The 20875-nt window shown below is 48.8% G+C and overlaps 1 protein-coding gene across 1 annotated transcript in view; it reads left to right on the forward strand.

Annotated features, from left to right (window-relative positions):
• Positions 1 to 1859: 1859 nt before the first annotated feature.
• Positions 1860 to 20875, forward strand: part of LOC135901358 (ubiquitin-like modifier-activating enzyme 1) — a 43797-nt gene continuing 24781 nt past the window's right edge. The window contains exons 1-12 of the mRNA XM_070536474.1: positions 1860 to 1958; positions 4371 to 4444; positions 7066 to 7234; positions 7441 to 7575; positions 8071 to 8177; positions 8277 to 8367; positions 10328 to 10460; positions 10592 to 10689; positions 11086 to 11232; positions 18249 to 18419; positions 18700 to 18804; positions 19946 to 20026. Coding sequence (XP_070392575.1) covers positions 1860 to 1958; positions 4371 to 4444; positions 7066 to 7234; positions 7441 to 7575; positions 8071 to 8177; positions 8277 to 8367; positions 10328 to 10460; positions 10592 to 10689; positions 11086 to 11232; positions 18249 to 18419; positions 18700 to 18804; positions 19946 to 20026 — 1410 coding nt within the window. The remainder of the gene's footprint in view (positions 1959 to 4370; positions 4445 to 7065; positions 7235 to 7440; positions 7576 to 8070; positions 8178 to 8276; positions 8368 to 10327; positions 10461 to 10591; positions 10690 to 11085; positions 11233 to 18248; positions 18420 to 18699; positions 18805 to 19945; positions 20027 to 20875) is intronic.

The raw sequence follows: 20875 nt of genomic DNA on the forward strand, positions 1-20875 counted from the left end.
CTGCGCTCAACTTTCGCGTTAGGGAGGATTGCAATTGTCGGTGAATTTTTTTTTTTTAATCTTGGACGGTTTCATCAAAAATCGGCATGTTCACTGTTCAATAATTTTTCTCGCATTTTTTAAATAATTGTTGCTACGTGACATTAGGTTGCGCGATAAATGACATTACATATTATTTCCATTGCCATCTTGGCCAATCTCCCCTAGTGGGTACGTGCCATATGTAACAGGTAACAAGTCCCTGGCCTCGGTTCCACACTCCTCAGGTCGTCTTCATACAGGCAGGCAATTGTTGGCCGCTTAGATGTACACGGTCGTCCACTTCCAATTTGAACACAGCTCCGGGCGGCCGGCGAGGCCGGCGCTCCGCGGAACGCCGCTCGTGGGCGCCGGGGTAACTAACGCGCCGGCGCACTGGCAGACACAGGCCTGGCCTCAGCCGCCAGCACACACTAGTGCAGACGCGCTGTAGCAGACGACGCGGCTCCGGCCACGCTTGTGGCGGCCAGTGCGCCGGCGCGTTAGTTACCCCGGCGCCCACGAGCGGCGCTCCGCGGAGCGCCGGCCTCGCCGGCCGCCCGGAGCCGTGTTCAAATTGGAAGTGGACGACCGTGTACAATTATGTGAGGTCCTTCCCATTGGCAGTGAGAGAGAGAGTCTCCAGATTATATTTGACGACATATATCCAAACAATGCGAGACACCTTTCCTACATTAGATTAACAGGGCTGTTACAAAATCGCTCATTGGAGCTAAAAATAAATGCCGTCACAGCGACAGATGCATCGCAGTCAGAAGAAATATCGGGAATTGGAATTGTCTCTTTCATTTTAGACTGGTCGTTCTCTTTAAGACTTCCTGATTACATATAGGTTTTTTAGCGGAGTTTCTGGCGGTTGCATTGGCTTCCCGAAAAAAAGTGAACTCCTCAATCTCGGGAGTTGTAGCAGTAACGGATCCTTTATGTTCAGGTGTCGCTGCACATCGTGGCACATCACGTACATTATATTGCTTAATAGACTCTCACTTAACACCAATTAGACTGCTCTCGGTAATTGATCACAAAAGATGAGTTATAAATGAATCAGCAGACACCTTGGAGAGAGCGACGCTCATACAGTGGTCCAATTATTCCGATCCTTCCTGTATCAGCTTTCATAACTGCTGCTAGGTACAGAAGATGTGCAGTTATGCAAGACTCTTTGAACCTATCATTAACAAATTTAGCTGATTACCGACACCTCCTATTTCCTTGGAGCAGAAACTCCTGCTGTAGTAGAAAAAGTGAAGTCCTCTTTACAAAGTTTAGATGTCGGATACCTACATTAAACTATTACCTACATCGATCTGGTCTGGCGCCCTCCTCCTTGTGCTCTTACCGTGGTTAGCATGAGACAATGGAACACTTCTTCTTGTCATGTCGCCGTATTTAATCATTCAGAAAACATACCTTAGAAAGGCAATTTCGATGTGCTGGATTGAACACAACGATTCCTCGTATTCTATCTTTCGGAGCCTCTTCTCTGGGACGCTATCATAGGGATGCTGGTTCAGCTGCTGTGAGATACATAATTGAATCAGGACGATTCCCTTGCTAAATTCTCAAATTTGATCTGACTTCATTCTTTCAGCTATTCAAAAATTTTCAACAGTGCTGCTTTTTAGATTCGTTTATTCTGTTTTATTAAGTCACCAGTTTCTTGGCCAATCCCCCATATAGTGGGTATGAGCCACTCTTGGAGGCAAAGAAACAAACAAACAAGTTCGCAGGCGTGGATCCTGGCGTGGACGAAGCGGGCACAGGTACAGGGGAGGCGGAAAGCAGTGCGACCGAGCGTACAAGTCTCCAGGCCGAGTTTTATGGCGGCTGCCATTGAGGAGAAAGAGGACCCCACCCCTCCCACAAAACGGCGCAGGAGCGACGATCATTCTCGCATCGACGACTCTGAAAAGGCTACTGTGAGTGCACACTATTTGTCTTCACTCATAACAACTGTGACTGCCCAGAAATCTTGTGCAAGCTTGATGACGCTCGTCTGCGGATTCGTCGCCACCTGCTCAAGCAGCATCCAGAGGAGCGCGTCGCAAATGGAACGTTCCCGCCCCGTGTTCGCGGTCGAGGCTTGCATCGACGCGCTAGAGCACAACTTATCAAGCTGAGGGTGGGCTGTGTGAACGTGCACGATAGTTTATACAGACAAGGACGTGTGGCGAGTCCATCGTTTACGTCTTGTGGCCGTTGCGAGACACTTCAGCATCTTATATCTGAGTGTCCCGCTTTCAGTGCGCAGCGCATGTCGCTAGTGAGAATCTATCATCTCCTTGGCCTGCGTTTTACGACACTCGACGAATGTTTGTACCCCAGTGGTTGTGCGTCTAAGCGTGATCAGGCTCATCGCGTTCTACTTACTTTTCTAGAGTTAACTTACTTAGGTTGCCGTTTGTAGCGTCGAAACTATTTTATTCAACATTCTGTAGTAGCGGGTGACGTTCAGTGACCGGCCCTACTGTGTGTGATCTGTACTGTGTTCTACTTTATTCTTTAGATTTGTCCTGTTTCTCTTCCTTTCCTCTTTCCTCCCCTCCTTCCTATCTTCCATTTCTGTGTTGCTGTCACCTCCATTCTGAAGAGTAGGCAGGCGTTTTGCCCCTTCCGGTGGCAGTTGCCAGCCTGCTCCTCGTTCTCCCTTTCCTGTTAATTGTATATATGTGTACAAAACAAGTATGCGTGGCTCGGGCGCAACTCTTCGGGCTCCGTAAACCTGTGCGAAGCATTAGGGCGAGTGTCGGGGCTGGTACGTTCGGCAGAACTCCGCGGCATCTTCGCTGAAGGGTCACGCCGATCCATTGTAGTGTATAGTCGCTGGTACCCGCACATTCTTATCCGAAATATTGTCACTTACGTATGACTGTGCGCTTTCAGGGAGGCAGGGAAGCGAACCTGCAGGCAGAGTTTGAGCGCGAACACGTTACTCAGGAAGGGAGAGAGAGGAGCACGACGAGATGATTCCAATTATTACCAGTATAGTCGAAAGTACACTGCACTGTCTCTAGAATCTGCGCATCTAGCCTCTTCGGGGAAAAAAAAAACTTGTCAATCCAAGTCGAGACAAAAGAAGACAACGCCTCGACATATATGCGCTCGAGAAAAACCAATGAAAACTCGACATGAATAAAATTAATGGAGGCTCCGGAAAAAAAGAAAAGCAAGGTCTGCACAGTGGGGCGAAGAAAGTAATCCAAAATATGTAATTACGCAAGATTGCACCACCTGTAATGCCTCAATTTGAGTATTTATAAATACATATACCATGTACGTCAACCTTGTCTTATTTCGCATCGACTTTGATAACCAGACCTTTTTTTTCAAGCGACACTAATCGATTGCTAGAAAAACGCTTCCATTATAGGCTGTCCAGGGTGCTCAATGCAATGCCGGAGGCTTTGGTTGCATAGAAGTAGGAACGCCAAGACACGTATGTTGTGGTTCTCGACGACAATGCGCGCACGACGAAAAATGTATATCTTCTATCACGGCGTGTGGCACGTGCGTGTACAGTTTGTGGCCAGTGCAATTTCCCACGAAACAATAGGCCACGGGTACTTTGAAGGAAAGTGGAAGGTTCTTGAGGACGAAGCAATGAAGCGAGTGGGACAGCGCAAGCTCATTCATTGTTCCTTTACGAAAGCTTTCACCACAGTCTACCTCGCACATAATGTGCTCCGAGGCGTAGCTATGTTTGTGCTACGCGATGCGTCCTGGCATGAGGTGCGAGCCCCTCATGCGATGAACCTAGGTGTGAATCGAGGAGGAAAGGAGAAGGCAACGTACGGCCTCCGCGATACCATCGAGCGAGCTTGCAAAAATTATAGAAGGCTATAGTATTGAGCATACAATGGTTTTAGTCGAAGCATAATCACATCTCACTCGCTCTAACATCACCACCAACTTTCCTTTTTTTTTAACATGTAAATCGTACGTAGCACTTGGCTCTAATAAAAAAATATCAAATTCGAAAGAACCCTTGCAAGTGTAATGCATGACATTCAATTGTATCTCAATACAAAGTATACTGTCAACAAGAACTCAACAGAAACACAACAGAATTCCCGTAACGTCATTTTCAAGGAAAAACAGAGCAATGGCGTTATCAGAAGAAGAAACTTGATGAAGCTGAAACAGACAAACCTTGTCACTTGCATAAGTGCACCTGTCTTTACGACAGTGTGAAAATTTCCCTGAGTTGAAACCTAATCTGTAGTTTATTGGATCACAATTAATTGTCTCCACTTTCTTTTGCTGTCTTCACAATGTTGATTTTCTTCTGTGATGTCGAATATGGCAAACCTCGGCGCTTTTCTTCCGCATAGGAACATGGAGACAAGTCGTGCTCCTCAGGTCAGAACCCACCCGTTATCGACGAGAGCCTGTATTCCAGACAAATGTGAGTCAACTCGCCGCCACTATATATACGTACAGCCCATGCGTCTGTGACGCTAATTAGTCCGAATCAGTCTTCGAAGCAATCTATAAGATGCGTTGGCACGTGCAGACGGACCGATATAAAAAGGCCTGGGTATACCGATCCTGATATATTCCAAGCGGACTACGAGCGTACTCCCCAAGGCTTTAACGGGACAGCGTTATACATGTAAAACCTGAACTTCTGCATTGTAGAGGAAGCACGTCCTCGTCGGGAAGAGCAACTGGGCGGTGTGACAGCGCGAGAGCGGGAAAGTGAGCAGTTGAGCGGTGTGACGTACAGAGGCACGTGACAGGAGGAGTGGATTGCGCAATGCTTTCCACCACACGGTTGTGCATGGAGGTGGCCCTGCAGGTGTGCTACGCGTTACTTGGGAACAAGGAGAGCGGGGCAAAACGCGTTAAAGGTGCGACGGTGTTCGGATAGTGAAAGCCTTGAAGGACATGAGGTCTGAATTTTAAATAAGATGAGCTTAATTATTGAAAGGACCACAGAATATTTTCAGTTTTTCTCAGAATAGAGAAAAGTTCATGGAGGGGAAAGGTGAAAATAATCTGATTGTTCCTCTGCGATACACGTATCGCTATGCGTAAGTCCGTTAAACTGAAAAGCTTGTAAGCTAGAAAAGTCGCCAGGAATTCGCGTTGACATACAACGGGCACTGGCACTCAGGTGTGCCGGTTTACGATATTCATCGACCGTTTTTCATGGCAGGCAAACTCCAATACTTGTAATGAGCCCGCATATCCGGTCATAATCAAATATTTGAAGAAAGCGATTTTTATATTCTTGAATAGAATACTTCGATTCGAATAAAAAGCTGTCGTATAAAATTAAAAATTTCAGATATTCTCACACATCAGCTCAATTTTATAACCCCGGAGACAAAGGCGGTCTACTCAGCGATAAGTACACATAAGTGTGTCATAATTTCGGACGATTCCTTGGTGATACAGGTAAAACATCAATGGAAAAGATTTGTACGGCATGCACTGTCCGTTTAAAGTGAGGCTATATAATAAATTATATAGTTTGCCAGTGCACACAGTGGTGCCCACAAAAAAGAAAAAAGATGACAATCTGATAACCCTTAATTCGCGTGTAGGGCGAGGAAAGGACTTTTTGTTTAGGCCGAACTCATGCTAGTTTATGCAATGCACAGAACAACGCAAAAATACAACCCGTCGCGTGCTGTTCTCAGTAGTGCTCGACCTTTGCTCCAGTTCCTCACAAAGCAGCTATGCTCCAATGAAACAAAGCTGTTCCGTGCACCTGTGGAAAACCACAGGCATCGCTGCTTCTTGCTCCTTCCTGTTCTCTCCTTCAATGCGTTCTGCCGCAGCTTCCAGAATTTATTTCATTGCGCTGCTGGGTTATGTTTACCCCGCACTGTGACGGCTACCTCGCAGGGTTCAGACGCCTCTAGCAGTCGCACTTAGTTCGCATCTTGGGGTCTAAATTTGTTGGGTAACGCCCCGGGGTTCAAAATCGCTGACGATGCTTTCGTTTTCTAGTGTTTTATATTCGTATCATATTTTATCGTCGGCATGCCTATGTGGCGGTTATAATCACCAGAGATACACCACATGGCGATAACGTATGGCGACGGTGACACCGCTAACGCAGCTGAAATTTTTTTTTTGGCAGCGGTATAGCCGCAAAAGAACGATAGAGGTGTACCGAAAGTGAAGCCGAACGGACGCCATCTTGGAAACTTCACCCGCCGTAGCTTTTATAGCAGCATGTAGAATTCTCCTGACGCTTCGATGGAGTTTTGATTCACAGATACCATATAATTTTCGACATATGTATTTGTGTGACAGATTTTGTTCTAATATCTGAACACAGGTGCGAATTTTATTGACAAAGAACCTAATATGCAACCAGAGTAAAACGTTGGTTTAATGTTAGTCAACATAAAATTTCTCTCGAAAGAAAACTACATGCGCTCTAGTGCGACCATTTTCTTAATTCGCGTAAGAATATAATTGTCACTTAGTTCACGGGACATCACAGCTGGCTGCAAGGGCAGCCGCGCTAAATTTTATAGCCACGAAGGTGGAGACTTCTACTAAGACGCAGCGTTATGAGCAGTCAGAGCAGTGAAAACGCACACACGCACCCACACACGCACACACTCACACAAAACAGAAGCACCGCCATAAATTACAGTATAAATCCGAAGTATCCTCATGCCATCATGAAGGTTTCCGATTCAAGTGGTTTCTACATCCATGCCCGTTGTCAACAAGGTATTCTTTTCTGAAAACGGCATCTGACAGCGTCATATCACTGACAAATAATTTTTTTAATTTTTTGTTTAGTACCTACTGCAGTCAGATATACCAAGCGGGGGTGGGGCGAAAAAATGAACATAGGGAACAAAACTGAACAAGTTATACAAAAGCATATAGCAAGCATTACCACTCAGACACGCATAGACTAGCAAACATGATTAAGAAAATATTCTTGGGTCAAAAATTGCGCAACTCTGTAAAATAACTTTTGAGCTCATTAATTACCATGTTTCTGTCTACACTAAGGCACTCAAATTTTTAATAGAGGTGAAATTCACTTTGCAGCTACGTGCTTGGGCGCGACGCCATGGTGCGGATGGCCCAATCGGACGTGCTCGTTTCGGGCCTTGGCGGCCTAGGAGTGGAGGTGGCCAAGAACATCATTCTAGCTGGCGTCCGGTCAGTCACTCTCCACGATGAGATGGCGTGCACACGAGACGATCTCTCCTCGCAGGTTAGAAAATTAGCGAATTAGCACGTTCTAACTCATTCGTTCCAAATATGTGTCCAAGCACCAAACAGATAGTGTCCCATTTACGTGTGCATTCCTTTCGTCGCCGTATGTTTCGCGCAAGAAACTGGTTATTTTCAACGCTCCTGCTATACCTCCGTTGCGGGTGGCTTCGACCCGTGCTCATCTCGGTCTGTGTCTTCTTCCAGTACTACCTGAACAAGGACACCTTGGGCCAGAATCGAGCCGAGGCTTGCGAGGCCCCTCTGGCACGACTCAACAAGTACGTGCGCGTCACGACCCACACCAAACCACTGACGGAAGAATTCTTGAAGCGATTCGACGTGAGTGATCTTGATCTAATGGAAAGATTTAGAGCGCAGACCCAGACATCTGGGTCTGCGCTTGCGCAGTACCGTGGCCCCTAGTTCTTGCCTTCGCAAACCGCTCGCTTCCTCTTATCTAAAGCTCTCTGATTTTTCTACTTCTGTTGCGCATAGTAAGCGAAGTCATGCCGAAAGCTTTGCCATGTCACGCGTTTAAAAGCGAGTGCTTGAGCTTGGCACGACCCTTTAAGAGCTTCCAGTGATCCTGAACTTCGTCATTTTTGAAACGGCGCAAAAGAGACGAAAGACACGGGTAGAAGCATACAAGTGCGCGGGAAATGGGCGTTGACCAATTCGCCCAAACGTACATTTAGCTGTAGATACTGACGCGCAGGTACAACCCTGGTTTCACGAAAAAAAAAATAATCCCAGGGAGAGTTTTCAAATTGTGCATATATAATTTACCCGTCCTATTTCTCGTGTCTTCTTAAAAATGCGCCCGCTGCCTCCCAGGTGGTGGTGTTGACAGAGACGCCGCTGGATGAGCAGGAATACATCTCTGACGTCACCCGCAACAACAACATCGCTCTCATCGTGGCCGACACCCGAGGACTCGCTGGGTGCGTAACCGCAGCCGGGTTGTTTGTCGCACGGCAAAACACTGCCTGTGAAAGCATACATTGTGCGAAGGATGTGCATGCGCCTTTGCCATCTCGCAGGCAGATCTTCTGCGACTTCGGTGACAACTTCCACGTGACCGACGCGAACGGAGAGCAGCCGATTTCTGTGCTGATTGGCTCCATCACCAAGGTATTCTAGTAGGCCGAATTCGCGGAGTACTCTCAAATCCACTTTCCTTAGATACGGTTGACGAGTTGCGGTTCGAGCTTTCCTTAGTACGTGATTCGGTGATGACTGTTACGTTGTTCATATTTGTTCGCGTTAAATTATTGAACATTCGATGTTCGTCTACGTCTGATTGTTGTTGGACAAACTCAACGTTGAATGAGACATCCACCTGTTTGTAGCAATTGCTACAAAGGAAACCCATACGGGTTCCTTTCTGCGGAAACTCACGGGTTTCCGCAGAACTACTTCGTCAAACTCAACGTTGTGTACCGGCTTTCCAACGGGAGGCTTTCAAAATAGTATTTTTCTTTTTGACTTCCAATCACGTATTGCTTTGGTCACCCGTGCGCCCAAAAGCTCATATGGAATCGCTCTTTCGCATTCACTCTGCTTTTTTTCACAGCGCGAGTGCTACTTGCATTTTCTGACACAGGAATTCTGTCGCATTGTGTCAAATTCTATTCTCGAACTGGGAGTTTTCGCAACATCTTACTTATATAGGACCTGTGGTCGATTTGTGACTCTCTACGAATATTAAATGCTGCTACATAGACGGAAATCAATGCAGTGTCGAGGCTCATGCCGCAACTGAATGCTGAGGTGGTTCTCGTGCAGAAGGCCAGAAGGTGCATTCATTGATGTTTCAGTGCCTTTCGCAAAACGTATAGAGATATAGGGTATAGAGATATGTAGGGTTTTCTTAGTGCCTCATTTAGCAGTGTACTTGACAGAAAGACATGTTGGACTTTACTCAACGCTGAACATTTTAGCAGCTCGCGGCACACTTTGAATAGTACTGGAATGTTCTTGTTATTTTTATTTTATATGTAGAAATTTCTTAAATTTTCAGTGCAGAAAAGAGGGTCCCTAAATGCAGGCAGCAGGGTGCCGGAAGCAAGGCAAATCACGTGGGATAGTAAACTTCACGGAGGAAGGGAGGATCCACGATAGGCATTTGATGCATAAATAAGGGAGTCCTCGGTGAATTCGGCCAAGCTTGAAAGATATGCCAAAGTTCTCTAGGAGGACTCGATCAAATGCACCTTATTGGCTACTGAATGAAGAAAATCACACTATTTCTTTCTATTCCACCTGATTGCCTAATTAGTCAAGATTAGTCAACTGATTTCGCACGTATTACCTTTACAGGGCAATACTCTTAGAGTAAAAAGTTGTTGCAATGGTGGTGGTGGTAGTGGTGAAAGGAGAGTTTGGGAGATAGAAGGCAAAGCTTACGTCGGTTTTATTCGCACCGAATATGTTGGATGTGTGTTATGGGCCTCTCCTTTGAAAGAGGGTGGCGGGTTGCTCCACCAAGCTCTTTTTCTTATTTTGCCTAATGCCTCACTTATCTTTCTTTCTTTTTGAACGACAAAAATTCCCGCAATCAAGTATTTCCAACCGTTGCTTGGAACCTTGTTTTTGTACCCCTCCGTTTTCTGCGGTCTTCCTCATTTTCTACCACCAAACTTCCTATCGCCTTTTACTAGTTTATGTTGCTCACATGTTTAGTTTCCTCCTGCTATCCTTGAGTCTGAGGGCTTCAAGAAGGCCAGCGGAACCTAAACCGACAACTCTTTATAACCATGCGTTTTAAGGCATCCTGATCTGGCTTCGAAACGTTAAGAGCTTCCGTTTGAGTTATCGTAACTTGTCTTTTTTTTCTGATTTTGTTTTTACCTCTTAGGTAGTTAATCATAGCCGGTTTTTTTTTCCATTTCCGCCACCCATGAAATTCTATCAGCCTCTCTGTCTTTACGTTTAACTACAAGATCACAGACTTTGGCTATAAAACCATACAACGCCGCTCAGTTGCTCATGTGGTTAGGTACCAAACTTGTCCTGGGCACAGCGGCTCAGTGTGCTAGTTTCTTGCACTTGCGCTCATCGTACACCTACTTTGCTCCGTGTGTCTCTATAGGCAAACGAAGGCGTGGTGACTTGCCTGGACGAAATGCGACATGGTTTCGAAGATGACGATTACGTCACCTTCTCCGAAGTCGAAGGCATGACCGAGATCAACAAATGCCCACCGATGAAAGTGAACGTTCTAAGTGAGTGGTGCCTCCTCATGTTTCAAAAGCACTGTTGTTTGCAACGTCAGCAGCATCGCTTAGCATGTGCTTTAGCTACTTTTACATTACCGAGGGTTTTGTCTTTTCTGGTTTGCTTCGCATTCATCGAGGTCCGAGCACATTCTCCGTGGGTGACACAACGCAGTTCGGTGATTACACCTTAGGTGGCGTTGCAACGCAAGTGAAAGTTCCGAAGGACGTAAAGTTCGTGAGTAGCTTTTACTGTCGCAGTCATCAGATTTCGAAAAAAAATTTAATTTGGGGGTTTTACGAGACAAAACCCCGATCTGATAATGAGGCACGCTGTAGTGGGGTACTCCGGAATAATTTGGACCTCCTGGGCTTCTTTAACGTGCACCTAAAGCTAAATACACGGGTGTTTTCACATTTAGTCCCCATCGAAATGCGGCCGCCGTGGCCGGGATTCAATCCCGCGACCTCGTGCTTAGCAGCCCAACACCACAGCCGCTAAGCAACCACGGTGAGTAGCATGTTTTCTGGCTTGGCATGGATTGCTATCGGCAACGGGATGATTAGCCTCGAACAAGTGTTCATCAGACCGCGCAAAGAAATTGCTGCACGCATCTACTTTTCACACTTGCAGAAATCTTTCAAGGAGTCATTGGTGAACCCGGACTTCGTCGTGTCAGACTTCGCCAAGATGAATCGCCCTGCGCATCTTCACTTGGGCTTTCAAGCTCTTCACGCTTTCGAAGAGTTACACTCACACCTTCCACGGCCTTGGAACAAGGTACGTGTGCAAGCATTAAAGCCTGGAAACGCACTGTACACTAAAGCTTTAAGTGCCGTTGCGTCTGGCACGTCCACGACAGGTGAACGCTAACAGTAAATCCTTGTCATAATACAGTAACGTTATCGACCTATACCGGGTGGTTGATTAGGACTATAGAAATTTACAGACTGTAAGGAAGAAGAAGTGCGCCGTGCAGAGCTCCGCAGCCGGATCGCCAATGCCTCTGAAGTGGGGCTCGGGCTAGACGCTGTTCCGTGTATGACTGGCTAAGCCTACGCTGTTGCGTCTTCTTGTCCGCGTTCATCGTGCCGTCCACAGCCGTGTCGTAGTTCTTTGCCATAATTGGTGGAGGTTTGCTGGGTCTCCTGTCATCCTGGAACTACGCAGCCGGACTCTCCGTGCCATCATGACTACCGCAAGCGCCACGAGCTTACCATCACCTGCTCCCCAGTCCTCCGTATGTCCCGGCACACTCCGTCAGCGGGACCCTCCCATCTTTAGCGGCACTGACGACCACGATGTTGATGACTGGCTCTCGTCCTACGAACGCGTCAGTCTCAACAACAAATGGGATGACATCACGAAACTGACCACCGTCCCTTTTTACCTCACCGGAATTGCCCACTTGTGGTTTCGGAACCACGAAAGCGAAGTCCCAAGCTGGACGGTGTTCAAAACAAAGTTCAGCGAGGTCTTCGGCCGCCCTGCTGTTCAAAAGCTTCGTGCCGAACAGCGCCTGCAGTCGCGCTCTCAGCAGCCTGGTGAGACCTTTACCAGCTACATCGAAGATGTCATCGATCTCTGTAAACGCGTCGATGCATCCATGACTGAGGGCACTAAAATCAAGCATATAATGAAGGGTATCGACGAGGACGCATTTCAGATGCTCATTTCAAAGAGCCCCTCTACTGTTGCACAAGTTATTGAACTGTGCCAAAGCTATGACGAGCTCCGCCGTCAACGCATCCTAACTCGCCGTCCTGTTCCCCATCACGAATCGTTGTCCGGCTTGACTTCCCCTATTCAAGATTCCACCCTCCTCTCGCAGATCAAGGCTTTTGTCCGGGAAGAAGTAGCTCGCCAGCTCTCCCTCATCTCCAACCCGCCGCACTCAAGTTCGTCCCTTAGTCCGACCCTACGACATGTTATAGAAGAGCAAGTGTCCGAGGTCCTTCCTCTGGAACGGGCGCCTCAACTCACCGCCCCATTGACTTACGCCGACGCCGTCGCACGACCACGACCGCCGACCTTCCGGGCTCCGCCTCCGATGCCTAGCCCGGTGTTAACCCCCACGCCGCCACGACCTCCAGCCCATCGAGTAATTAATCCCTGGCGCACACCGGACAATCGGCCCATCTGCTATTCGTGCGGTATTCCCGGACACGTTGCACGCTTGTGCCGCCACCGTCCACTTCATCCACGTGACGACCTACGCACAGCCGCATACGACCGCCCTTTGTCTTACGCTCCAGACCGCGATTTACCCCTTCCCCGCCCAAGCCTTCGCCCAGTTTCCGACCGTCGTTCTCCTTCTCCTCGTCGTCGCTCGCTCTCCCCGATGCGTCGACGTCCCTCTACCGCTGACACGGAAAACTAAGTGGCGCAGTTCCCGAGGCAAGAACTGCGTCATCGTCACAACGCTCAAGCCCTCTTCTTTCGCCGCCCAACGTTATTGATGTCGCTGTTGAAGGAGTCTCTGTGCTTGCCCTCATTGACACAGGTGCCGCCATTTCTGTAATTGCCGAAAAACTATGCCGCTCAATACGAAAAGTCACGACGCCTTTCTTCGGTCCTTTACTCCGCACAGCCACAGCAGAGCACGTCCAGCCGGTGGCTGCGTGCACCGCCAGACTTGAAATTCAAGGAGTGGTCTACACAGTCGAGTTCGTCGTTCTTCCCCACTGTTCCCACGATATTATTTTAGGTTGGGACTTTCTCTCCCGTCACCAAGCTGTTATTGACTGCTCCCGTGCAGAAGTCGCCTTCTCTTCGCTTGGCAATGCCATATCTGATGCCGTTTCGCTTTCCTGCACCAAGTTGTCCCTCAATGACGACATCCATATACCTCCGCACGCATTCGTTCTGGCACCTGTATCCTGTTCCATTGCCTCCAACTCTACCGTACTCTTCACGCCTTCGACTGCTTTCGTTCACCGCCACCTCTCACCACTCCCAACTGCGCTGCTTAGCCTTCAAGCTGGTGCTACTCACCTTCCTATACACAACCACTTCCCATTCTCGATTGCGTTGCTTCGCGGTGAATCTCTCGGCACTGTGGAGCCTTATGACAACATTACCACGTCGGAACTTCCTGATGGATCGTCAGAGGTCAACACCCTCTACTGTAGTCCCGCACCTGCCGCATCGCCTGAAGACGTTTTCAGCCATGTCATCGACAACGGCTTAAGCCCCACGCAACGCCATGACCTTCTCCGTCTCCTCGAGAAATTCCGCCCTGCTTTTGACAGTCATAGCACTTCTCTGGGCCGAACGACGACTGTATGTCACCGTATTGACACCGGTTCTCACTCACCGCTACGGCAGCGACCCTACCGCGTCTCGTCGACAGAACGACGCGTCATTGATGAGCAAGTAGGTGACATGCTAAAGCGTGGTGTCATTGAACCGTCCGACAGCCCATGGGCATCGCCAGTTGTTTTAGTTAGAAAGAAGGATGGCTCGATCCGCTTCTGCGTGGATTACCGCCGCCTCAACAAAATAACCCGAAAGGATGTTTATCCATTGCCGCGGATCGACGACGCCCTCGACAGCTTACAAGGTGCAGAGTTCTTTTCCTCCCTCGATCTACGCTCTGGTTATTGGCAGGTGCCTATGGCTGCAGAAGATAAGCCTAAAACTGCTTTCATCACACCAGATGGCTTATACGAATTTCGTGTAATGCCATTCGGACTTTGCAACGCGCCCGCGACTTTTGAGCGGATGATGGACACTCTTCTTCGAGGCCTCAAATGGAACACGTGCTTGTGTTACTTGGATGATGTAGTAGTGTTCGCACCAGACTTTCCTACTCACCTTCATCGCTTGGAGCAGGTTTTACGCTGTCTCAGTGACGCTGGCCTCCAACTAAATCTGAAGAAATGTCACTTTGGGGCACGCAAGCTGACAATTCTCGGACATGTCGTGTCGAAGGACGGCGTTCTCCCTGATGCCGCTAAGCTCCGTGCTGTTAAAGAATTCCCGAGGCCAACGTCTCTAAAAGACTTGCGCAGTTTCATTGGTCTCTGCTCGTACTTCCGCCGCTTTATTCGAAATTTCGCTTCGATTATGGCACCTCTGACAGAGCTTCTTCGGGGAGACCCCAATCTTTCCACGTGGTCCCCGACTTGCGATGATGCCTTCGCAACGCTACGTCGCCTGCTCACAACACCACCGATACTGCGCCATTTCGATCCAACTGCTCCCACGGAAATCCATACGGATGCTAGCGGTGTTGGTCTTGGCGCTGTACTCGCCCAGCGAAAGCCCGGCTGCCAAGAATATGTTGTTGCTTACGCGAGCCGCACTCTCACGAAAGCTGAAGCGAACTATTCCGTCACGGAAAAAGAATGTCTCGCGATCATCTGGGCTATCTCAAAATTTCGTCCATACCTGTACGGCCGGTCCTTCGATGTCGTCACCGATCACCACGCACTTTGCTGGTTGTCGTCTCTCAAGGATCCCTGCGGCCGCCTAGCCCGGTGGGCACTGAGGCTCCAAGAGTACGATATCCGGGTTGTCTACCGCTCAGGCAAGAAGCACGCCGATGCCGATGCTCTTTCGCGCTCGCCTGTCCATGCCGACATTGTCAGTGTGTCCGTCCTAGACGACCCACTTCCATTCACTTCTGTCGACATGGCTTTGGAGCAGCGCAAGGACTCCTGGGTTTCATCTTTGATCGATTACATCTCCAATGCACCTACACGCCCACCATCCCGAGCGTTACGCCGACAAGCTTCGCACTTCGCCATCCGCGACGGAATTGTCTATCGCCGTAACTACAGTGCCGACGGCCGCAAATGGCTGCTTGTAATACCCCGGCAGCTCCGCACTGATGTATGCGCCGCTTTCCACGCCGACCCTCAGTGCGCACACGCTGGTCTCTTCAAGACCTACACCAGACTACGTCATAGGTTTTATTGGCGTGGTATGTACACATTTGTGCAAAAGTACATTCGCTCTTGCACAGAATGTCAACGCCGGAAGCCTGATCCTTGCCGCCCTTCTGGACCAATGCAACCTTTGCCGTGCCCTTCGCGACCCTTTGATCGGGTTGGGATAGATCTCTACGGGCCTCTGCCATACACAGCTGCTGGCAATCGCTGGGTCATTGTAGCTGTAGACCATCTCACGAGGTATGCAGAAACAGCCGCTCTACCAGCCGCGACGGCTCGTGACGTTGCCTCCTTCCTCCTTCACCGCTTCGTTCTACGTCACGGCGCTCCCCGCGAACTCCTGAGCGACCGTGGCCGCGTCTTTCTCGCCGATGTCATTCAAGAACTTCTCGCTGAATGCCGCATTATTCATCGCTGTACCACCGCATATCACCCGCAGACAAACGGATTGACAGAACGCTTTAACCGAACTCTCGGCGACATGCTTTCGATGTATGTCGCCTCCAACCACACCAACTGGGATCTCATCCTTCCCTATGTCACGTACGCCTACAATACGGCACCCCAGTCAACGACGGGCTTTTCTCCCTTCTTTCTTCTATATGGCCGCGAACCATCATTTCCCATTGACACTATTCTTCCTTACCGTCCCGACTTATCAGAGGGTACACCTGTTTCCGAAGCCGCCCGGTATGCAGAAGATTGTCGGCAACTAGCTCGCTCCCTTACAACGCAAGAACAAGCCCTACAGAAATTTCGTCATGACGACGGGCGCCCTCACCACCAGTTTTCGCCTGACGCTCTCGTTTGGTTGTGGGTGCCTCCTACTTCGACACCAGGTGTCTCCTCCAAGTTTGTATCCCGATACCATGGGCCCTACCGGGTTCTACAGCAAACTTCTCCGGTGAACTACGTCATCGAACCTCTGACGCCCCCTACGGACCTGCGTCGCCGAGGCCGCGAAACTGTGCACGTAGATCGGCTCAAGCCGTATCACGAGCCCTGCGTCCTCACGACGCCTTAGGCCTCCTGTGCGGCTCCGTCTTCAGCGAGGGGGGAAGTTGTAAGGAAGAAGAAGTGCGCCGTGCAGAGCTCCGCAGCCGGATCGCCAATGCCTCTGAAGTGGGGCTCGGGCTAGACGCTGTTCCGTGTATGACTGGCTAAGCCTACGCTGTTGCGTCTTCTTGTCCGCGTTCATCGTGCCGTCCACAGCCGTGTCGTAGTTCTTTGCCATAAGACTATTATTTTTTTTAATAATGTGTTTTTACGTGCCAAAACCTACATCTCATTATTATGCACGACGTGGTGGGGGGGGGGGGAGGGGGACTCCGGATTAATTTTGAAAACCTGGGGTTCTTTAACGTGCACAGAAATCTAAGCACATGGGTGTTTTTCGCATTAAGCCCTCATCGAAATGAGGCGGCCGTGGCCAGGACTTGATCCCTCGACCTGCAGCGCAACACCAAAGCCACTAAGCAACCACGGCGGGTAATTACAGACTACGCATACGATGAGGCGTGCACCAGTCACGTCACTGATGTTTATCAGCTAAACGCGTGACAGTTGCTCCTTGGGCACCTCAGTTCCGGTTTTCTCACTGAATTTGGACAGAAATCACTACGCTACAGAAATGAGCAGCGTCAACTTTTGTGCGTCTGGAAATTGTTGTGTAGTCTCCGGATGACGGGCTTCAAGTTCTGCATCACGGTGAATTGCCTGGCTCTTGCGCGTATATTGTTAATTGTTTTCATTAGCACAGTTGTTTGTCTCATTACTACCTCGATCGGCTGGTTTTATGATGTAAGCCGCTGTGAAAAAAAAAAGCAATCCCGGCTAAATAGTCTTATTGTCATATATCCTCTATTTAAAGAAAATCAACGATTTCTTTAAATGACTCTATACATTACATATACGTAATCACGAAGAAAGTAAGACAAACGCCAACCAAGGTGAAAAAATTAATAAAAACTTGACGTTGTGGCTCCCACATGGAGCCTTCTTTCTTAGTAATGTTTGAATAAACGCCTTTATCTCGAGTCATTGCATATCCAGACAACTACACGAACTTTGAAGAGCCAATTCAGTCACGAATTATGATGAACTGCGGACAGATGTGTGAAATGTAGATAATTTCATGCCGAGGTACTGGAGACACAATTGAGAGCATGTAAAGATGGATAGGATGATGCCTTCCGCGCTTTCGAGTGAGTCATCAAAGTTAAAGAGTAATTATATATAGCCACGCTGCGTTTCTTCACAAAATTAATTAAATCCACAGCCCAAACCCATACAAATTATATTTACTGGTTGCTGGCATTAGGAAACAGGAAAGAATATTCTTTCGTAGTTGCCGACGAAACGCGGCACATCAAACGTCCCGTCAAATGTGGTACAGTGACTTGAGCGAAGTGATCGTTTGTAGCGATACATTGCGCTCAGAAATTAAACAGAGCCACTTAAGGCAAGCAGAGTGTTTGGTTTGCTCTAAGCTCAATGTCCGCAGTTTATCACTTCACTGGGCATTCCACCACCGCAGAGGAATGGCAAAAGGACGTAGCGTACACATATGTGTGCACAGTGACTGAAGCGGATGCGAAAGACGGAAGTCTTAAGCCGATCGGCACACGCACCCTGTGTATGGGTTCAACTGCATATAACCTCGCATATAACCGAATATAACCTCGCATAGCCGTTTATAACCAGTTTCCCCTTTATAGTGAACGATGCTCCCGTGCTTGGGGCCGACGCTTCAAGTTGTCAATAATTTCGTTATTTTGGTCAGCGTCTGTTGTGTTTTCTTCCCGACCACACGAGAACCTTTTCAGACTCTCGACCTCATGTGCGAAATAACAGAGGCAGGTGTACGTGAGCGCAAAATATTGAAAGCACTGGCCATCGCAGGAGGACGCCGCAGTGCTGGTCCAACTGGCCATGGAAAAGAACGAGGCGCTGGCCGCACCGCTGGAGGAAGTGGACCAGGAACTAATCACGGTGCTGTCCTGCGTATCTGCCGGCTCCTTGTGTCCCGTGCAGGCGGTTATTGGAAGCGTCGCAGCGCAAGAGGTTATAAAGGTAGGCATTTGGCACGTCGTTCGGCTTTTATTTTCTGTCTGAATTTTGTTTGGCTTCTGTCCTGTTGATATTTTTTTTTCGAAATTGGTAGCCTCCGATACTCAAATGCACCACGCAGCAACTGCTCTGCAGTTCCTGCTCTGGCCAAGACAAGTCCTCTTGCCTAAACGTTCGCTTTAGCGACATTCTCTCTTCCTGCACTGTTATTCAAGATTTAACGCGTGTAGTGCGTATGCAAATCTGCCTTTTTATACTTCGTTGTCCTGTTGCCCTTTGACAGGCATGCAGTGGAAAGTTCAGCCCTATCCAACAGTGGTTCTACTTTGACGCTTTCGAGTGCCTCCCACAGGAAAGCGACGTTTCGGAACCAGACGCCAACGCCATGGTGAGCCCTTTTGAACAACATCTTTTGATGGTGGTGGAGCCTCCCGCGTACTTGCACATAAGCCAGACAATAGCCTCCTGTCGTATCCATGCCTGCCCGGTGGCTCTGTAATGGATGGAAGCCGGTGGTCCAGTACGGTGGCACCGCATTCGCAGTAATTTTATGCCAATTGTTGTTAGAGCATGGAAAACTTCGAGAGGACATGGATCGGCGTCTTGGCATCGCATAGCGCATGACCCGCCGCTGTTGCTTTGTGGTTACGGTGTTGGGCTGATAAGCACGAGGTCACGGGATCGAATCCCGGCTACGGCGGCCGGATTTCAATGGGGGGAGATGCAAAAACACCCGCGGTGTACTTAGATTTAGCTGCACGTTAAAGAACCCCAAATGGTCCCCCATTACTCCGTGCCTCATAATCAGATTGCGGTTTTGGCACGTAAAACCCGATAATATAATTTTATTGTGCAAACCGCAGAATAGTTGGCGTGACCCTAACCATGTCCCACGAGCAGTTACTAAATACTTGGAAAGTGGCGCCCTCTCAGTGACAGCCGGTTTGGGCATCACTGGGCTGGCATCGAAAAAATACCGCACACTATGGCCAAGACCTACCTTCAGCCAGGTGGACAGTTCGCCGAGTTTGTTGACATTGATTTTACTTGCAGCTCAGAAATAGGTGACGTGCAGCACAGGAAATAAAATCATACAGGACAGGCACATTTATCAAATTGAACAGCAAGTGTTTACGTCACATCTAATTAGATTTGCGTAGAAATCTTTCAATGTGACCTGCGGACTGCACCAAATAGCTAGGCCGTGCTTCCGGCGCTGATGCCCGTGTTGACACTACTTTTGTACTTGTGACTTGTGTTATAGCGTGGGCCGCGTTTAGTACATTATTCTTGTTTTCGCCTTTTTTCTATTTCCCTGCATAGCATTGTAAGAACTTCAGAATAGCCGGCCCTGAAGTACAGGCCCCGCATGTCTTGTGTGCTACGATGACGCGCGCTGACGTCCATTTTGCTCTTGCAAGAAAATAAAGTCCCACCTTACTTGCTGCTCTGCATGCGAAAATACAGAGAAACTGGTTTGTGCGAGTGCATTCTTTTATTATACTGACTCCAAGCGTGTGATTTTTCAGGAGCACTCACGGTACGCAGGGCAAGCCCGCGTCTTCGGCGCTAACGTGCAGCGCCTGCTGATGACTCAGAGATACTTTGTGGTGAGCGCTGCTTGATGTAGGATTGATTCTTGAAAACACTTTTCTCGCGCATGTTTTGAGCGAAAATGTGGAGCCCGTCAAGGCATTTCAGTGACTTGCAGTCCCCGACCTTTGACATCCTTGCTTTCCCATATGGCGATGTTCAAATAAACATCAAAGATAGAAAGGTGCAAATAAATATATGCAAATGCCACGTAGCTGGACAGAACCAAGGTAATGCTTGCCGTTGCTTGGAGATATTCAGATTATTTTATGCGAAGCATATTACGAGAGCTCAACCCAGCTCCTCAGGCGCGGCGGTGTCGCCATGAAACCACGTGACACCGTGACGTCACGACAGAGGAGAAGTGGCTTTGGCTCAACTCTTGCAAGACGGGCTGGGTGGGAATCGAACCAGGGTCTCCGGAGTGTGGGACGGAGACGCTACCACTGAGCCACGAGTACGATGCTTCAAAGCGGTACAAAAGCGCCTCTAGTGAATGCGGTGTTGCCTTAGAAACGAGCTGTTTCTAAGGCGTGCGTCTCTTGCTCAGGCGCACATTTCGTTGCCGCGCCGAACGCTGCTTTGCTCGACGCTCACCGCGTCCAAAGCGGGGCGCGTAGTCGCTGCCCTGTAGCCCATTGTCTTACACCCCTTGGCGGGTCGACGGGAACGCTGTCGCGTTCCACTCTTGAAGGCGAAGCAGTAATGCATGAGTTGTTTCTTCGTCTAGCCGAACCAAATATAGCCAAGCAACAGCAGTTCACCAGGCCAAACAGTGGTTCAACAACTAAAATAAAGGCTAGTATGCTTCGCATCCTGGGCTTAACCTTACCTAAGCCACAGCCATTTTTTTTTTGCATTCCTCC

This window comes from Dermacentor albipictus, chromosome 3, assembly GCF_038994185.2.
Source record: "Dermacentor albipictus isolate Rhodes 1998 colony chromosome 3, USDA_Dalb.pri_finalv2, whole genome shotgun sequence".
Taxonomy (NCBI): domain Eukaryota; kingdom Metazoa; phylum Arthropoda; class Arachnida; order Ixodida; family Ixodidae; genus Dermacentor; species Dermacentor albipictus.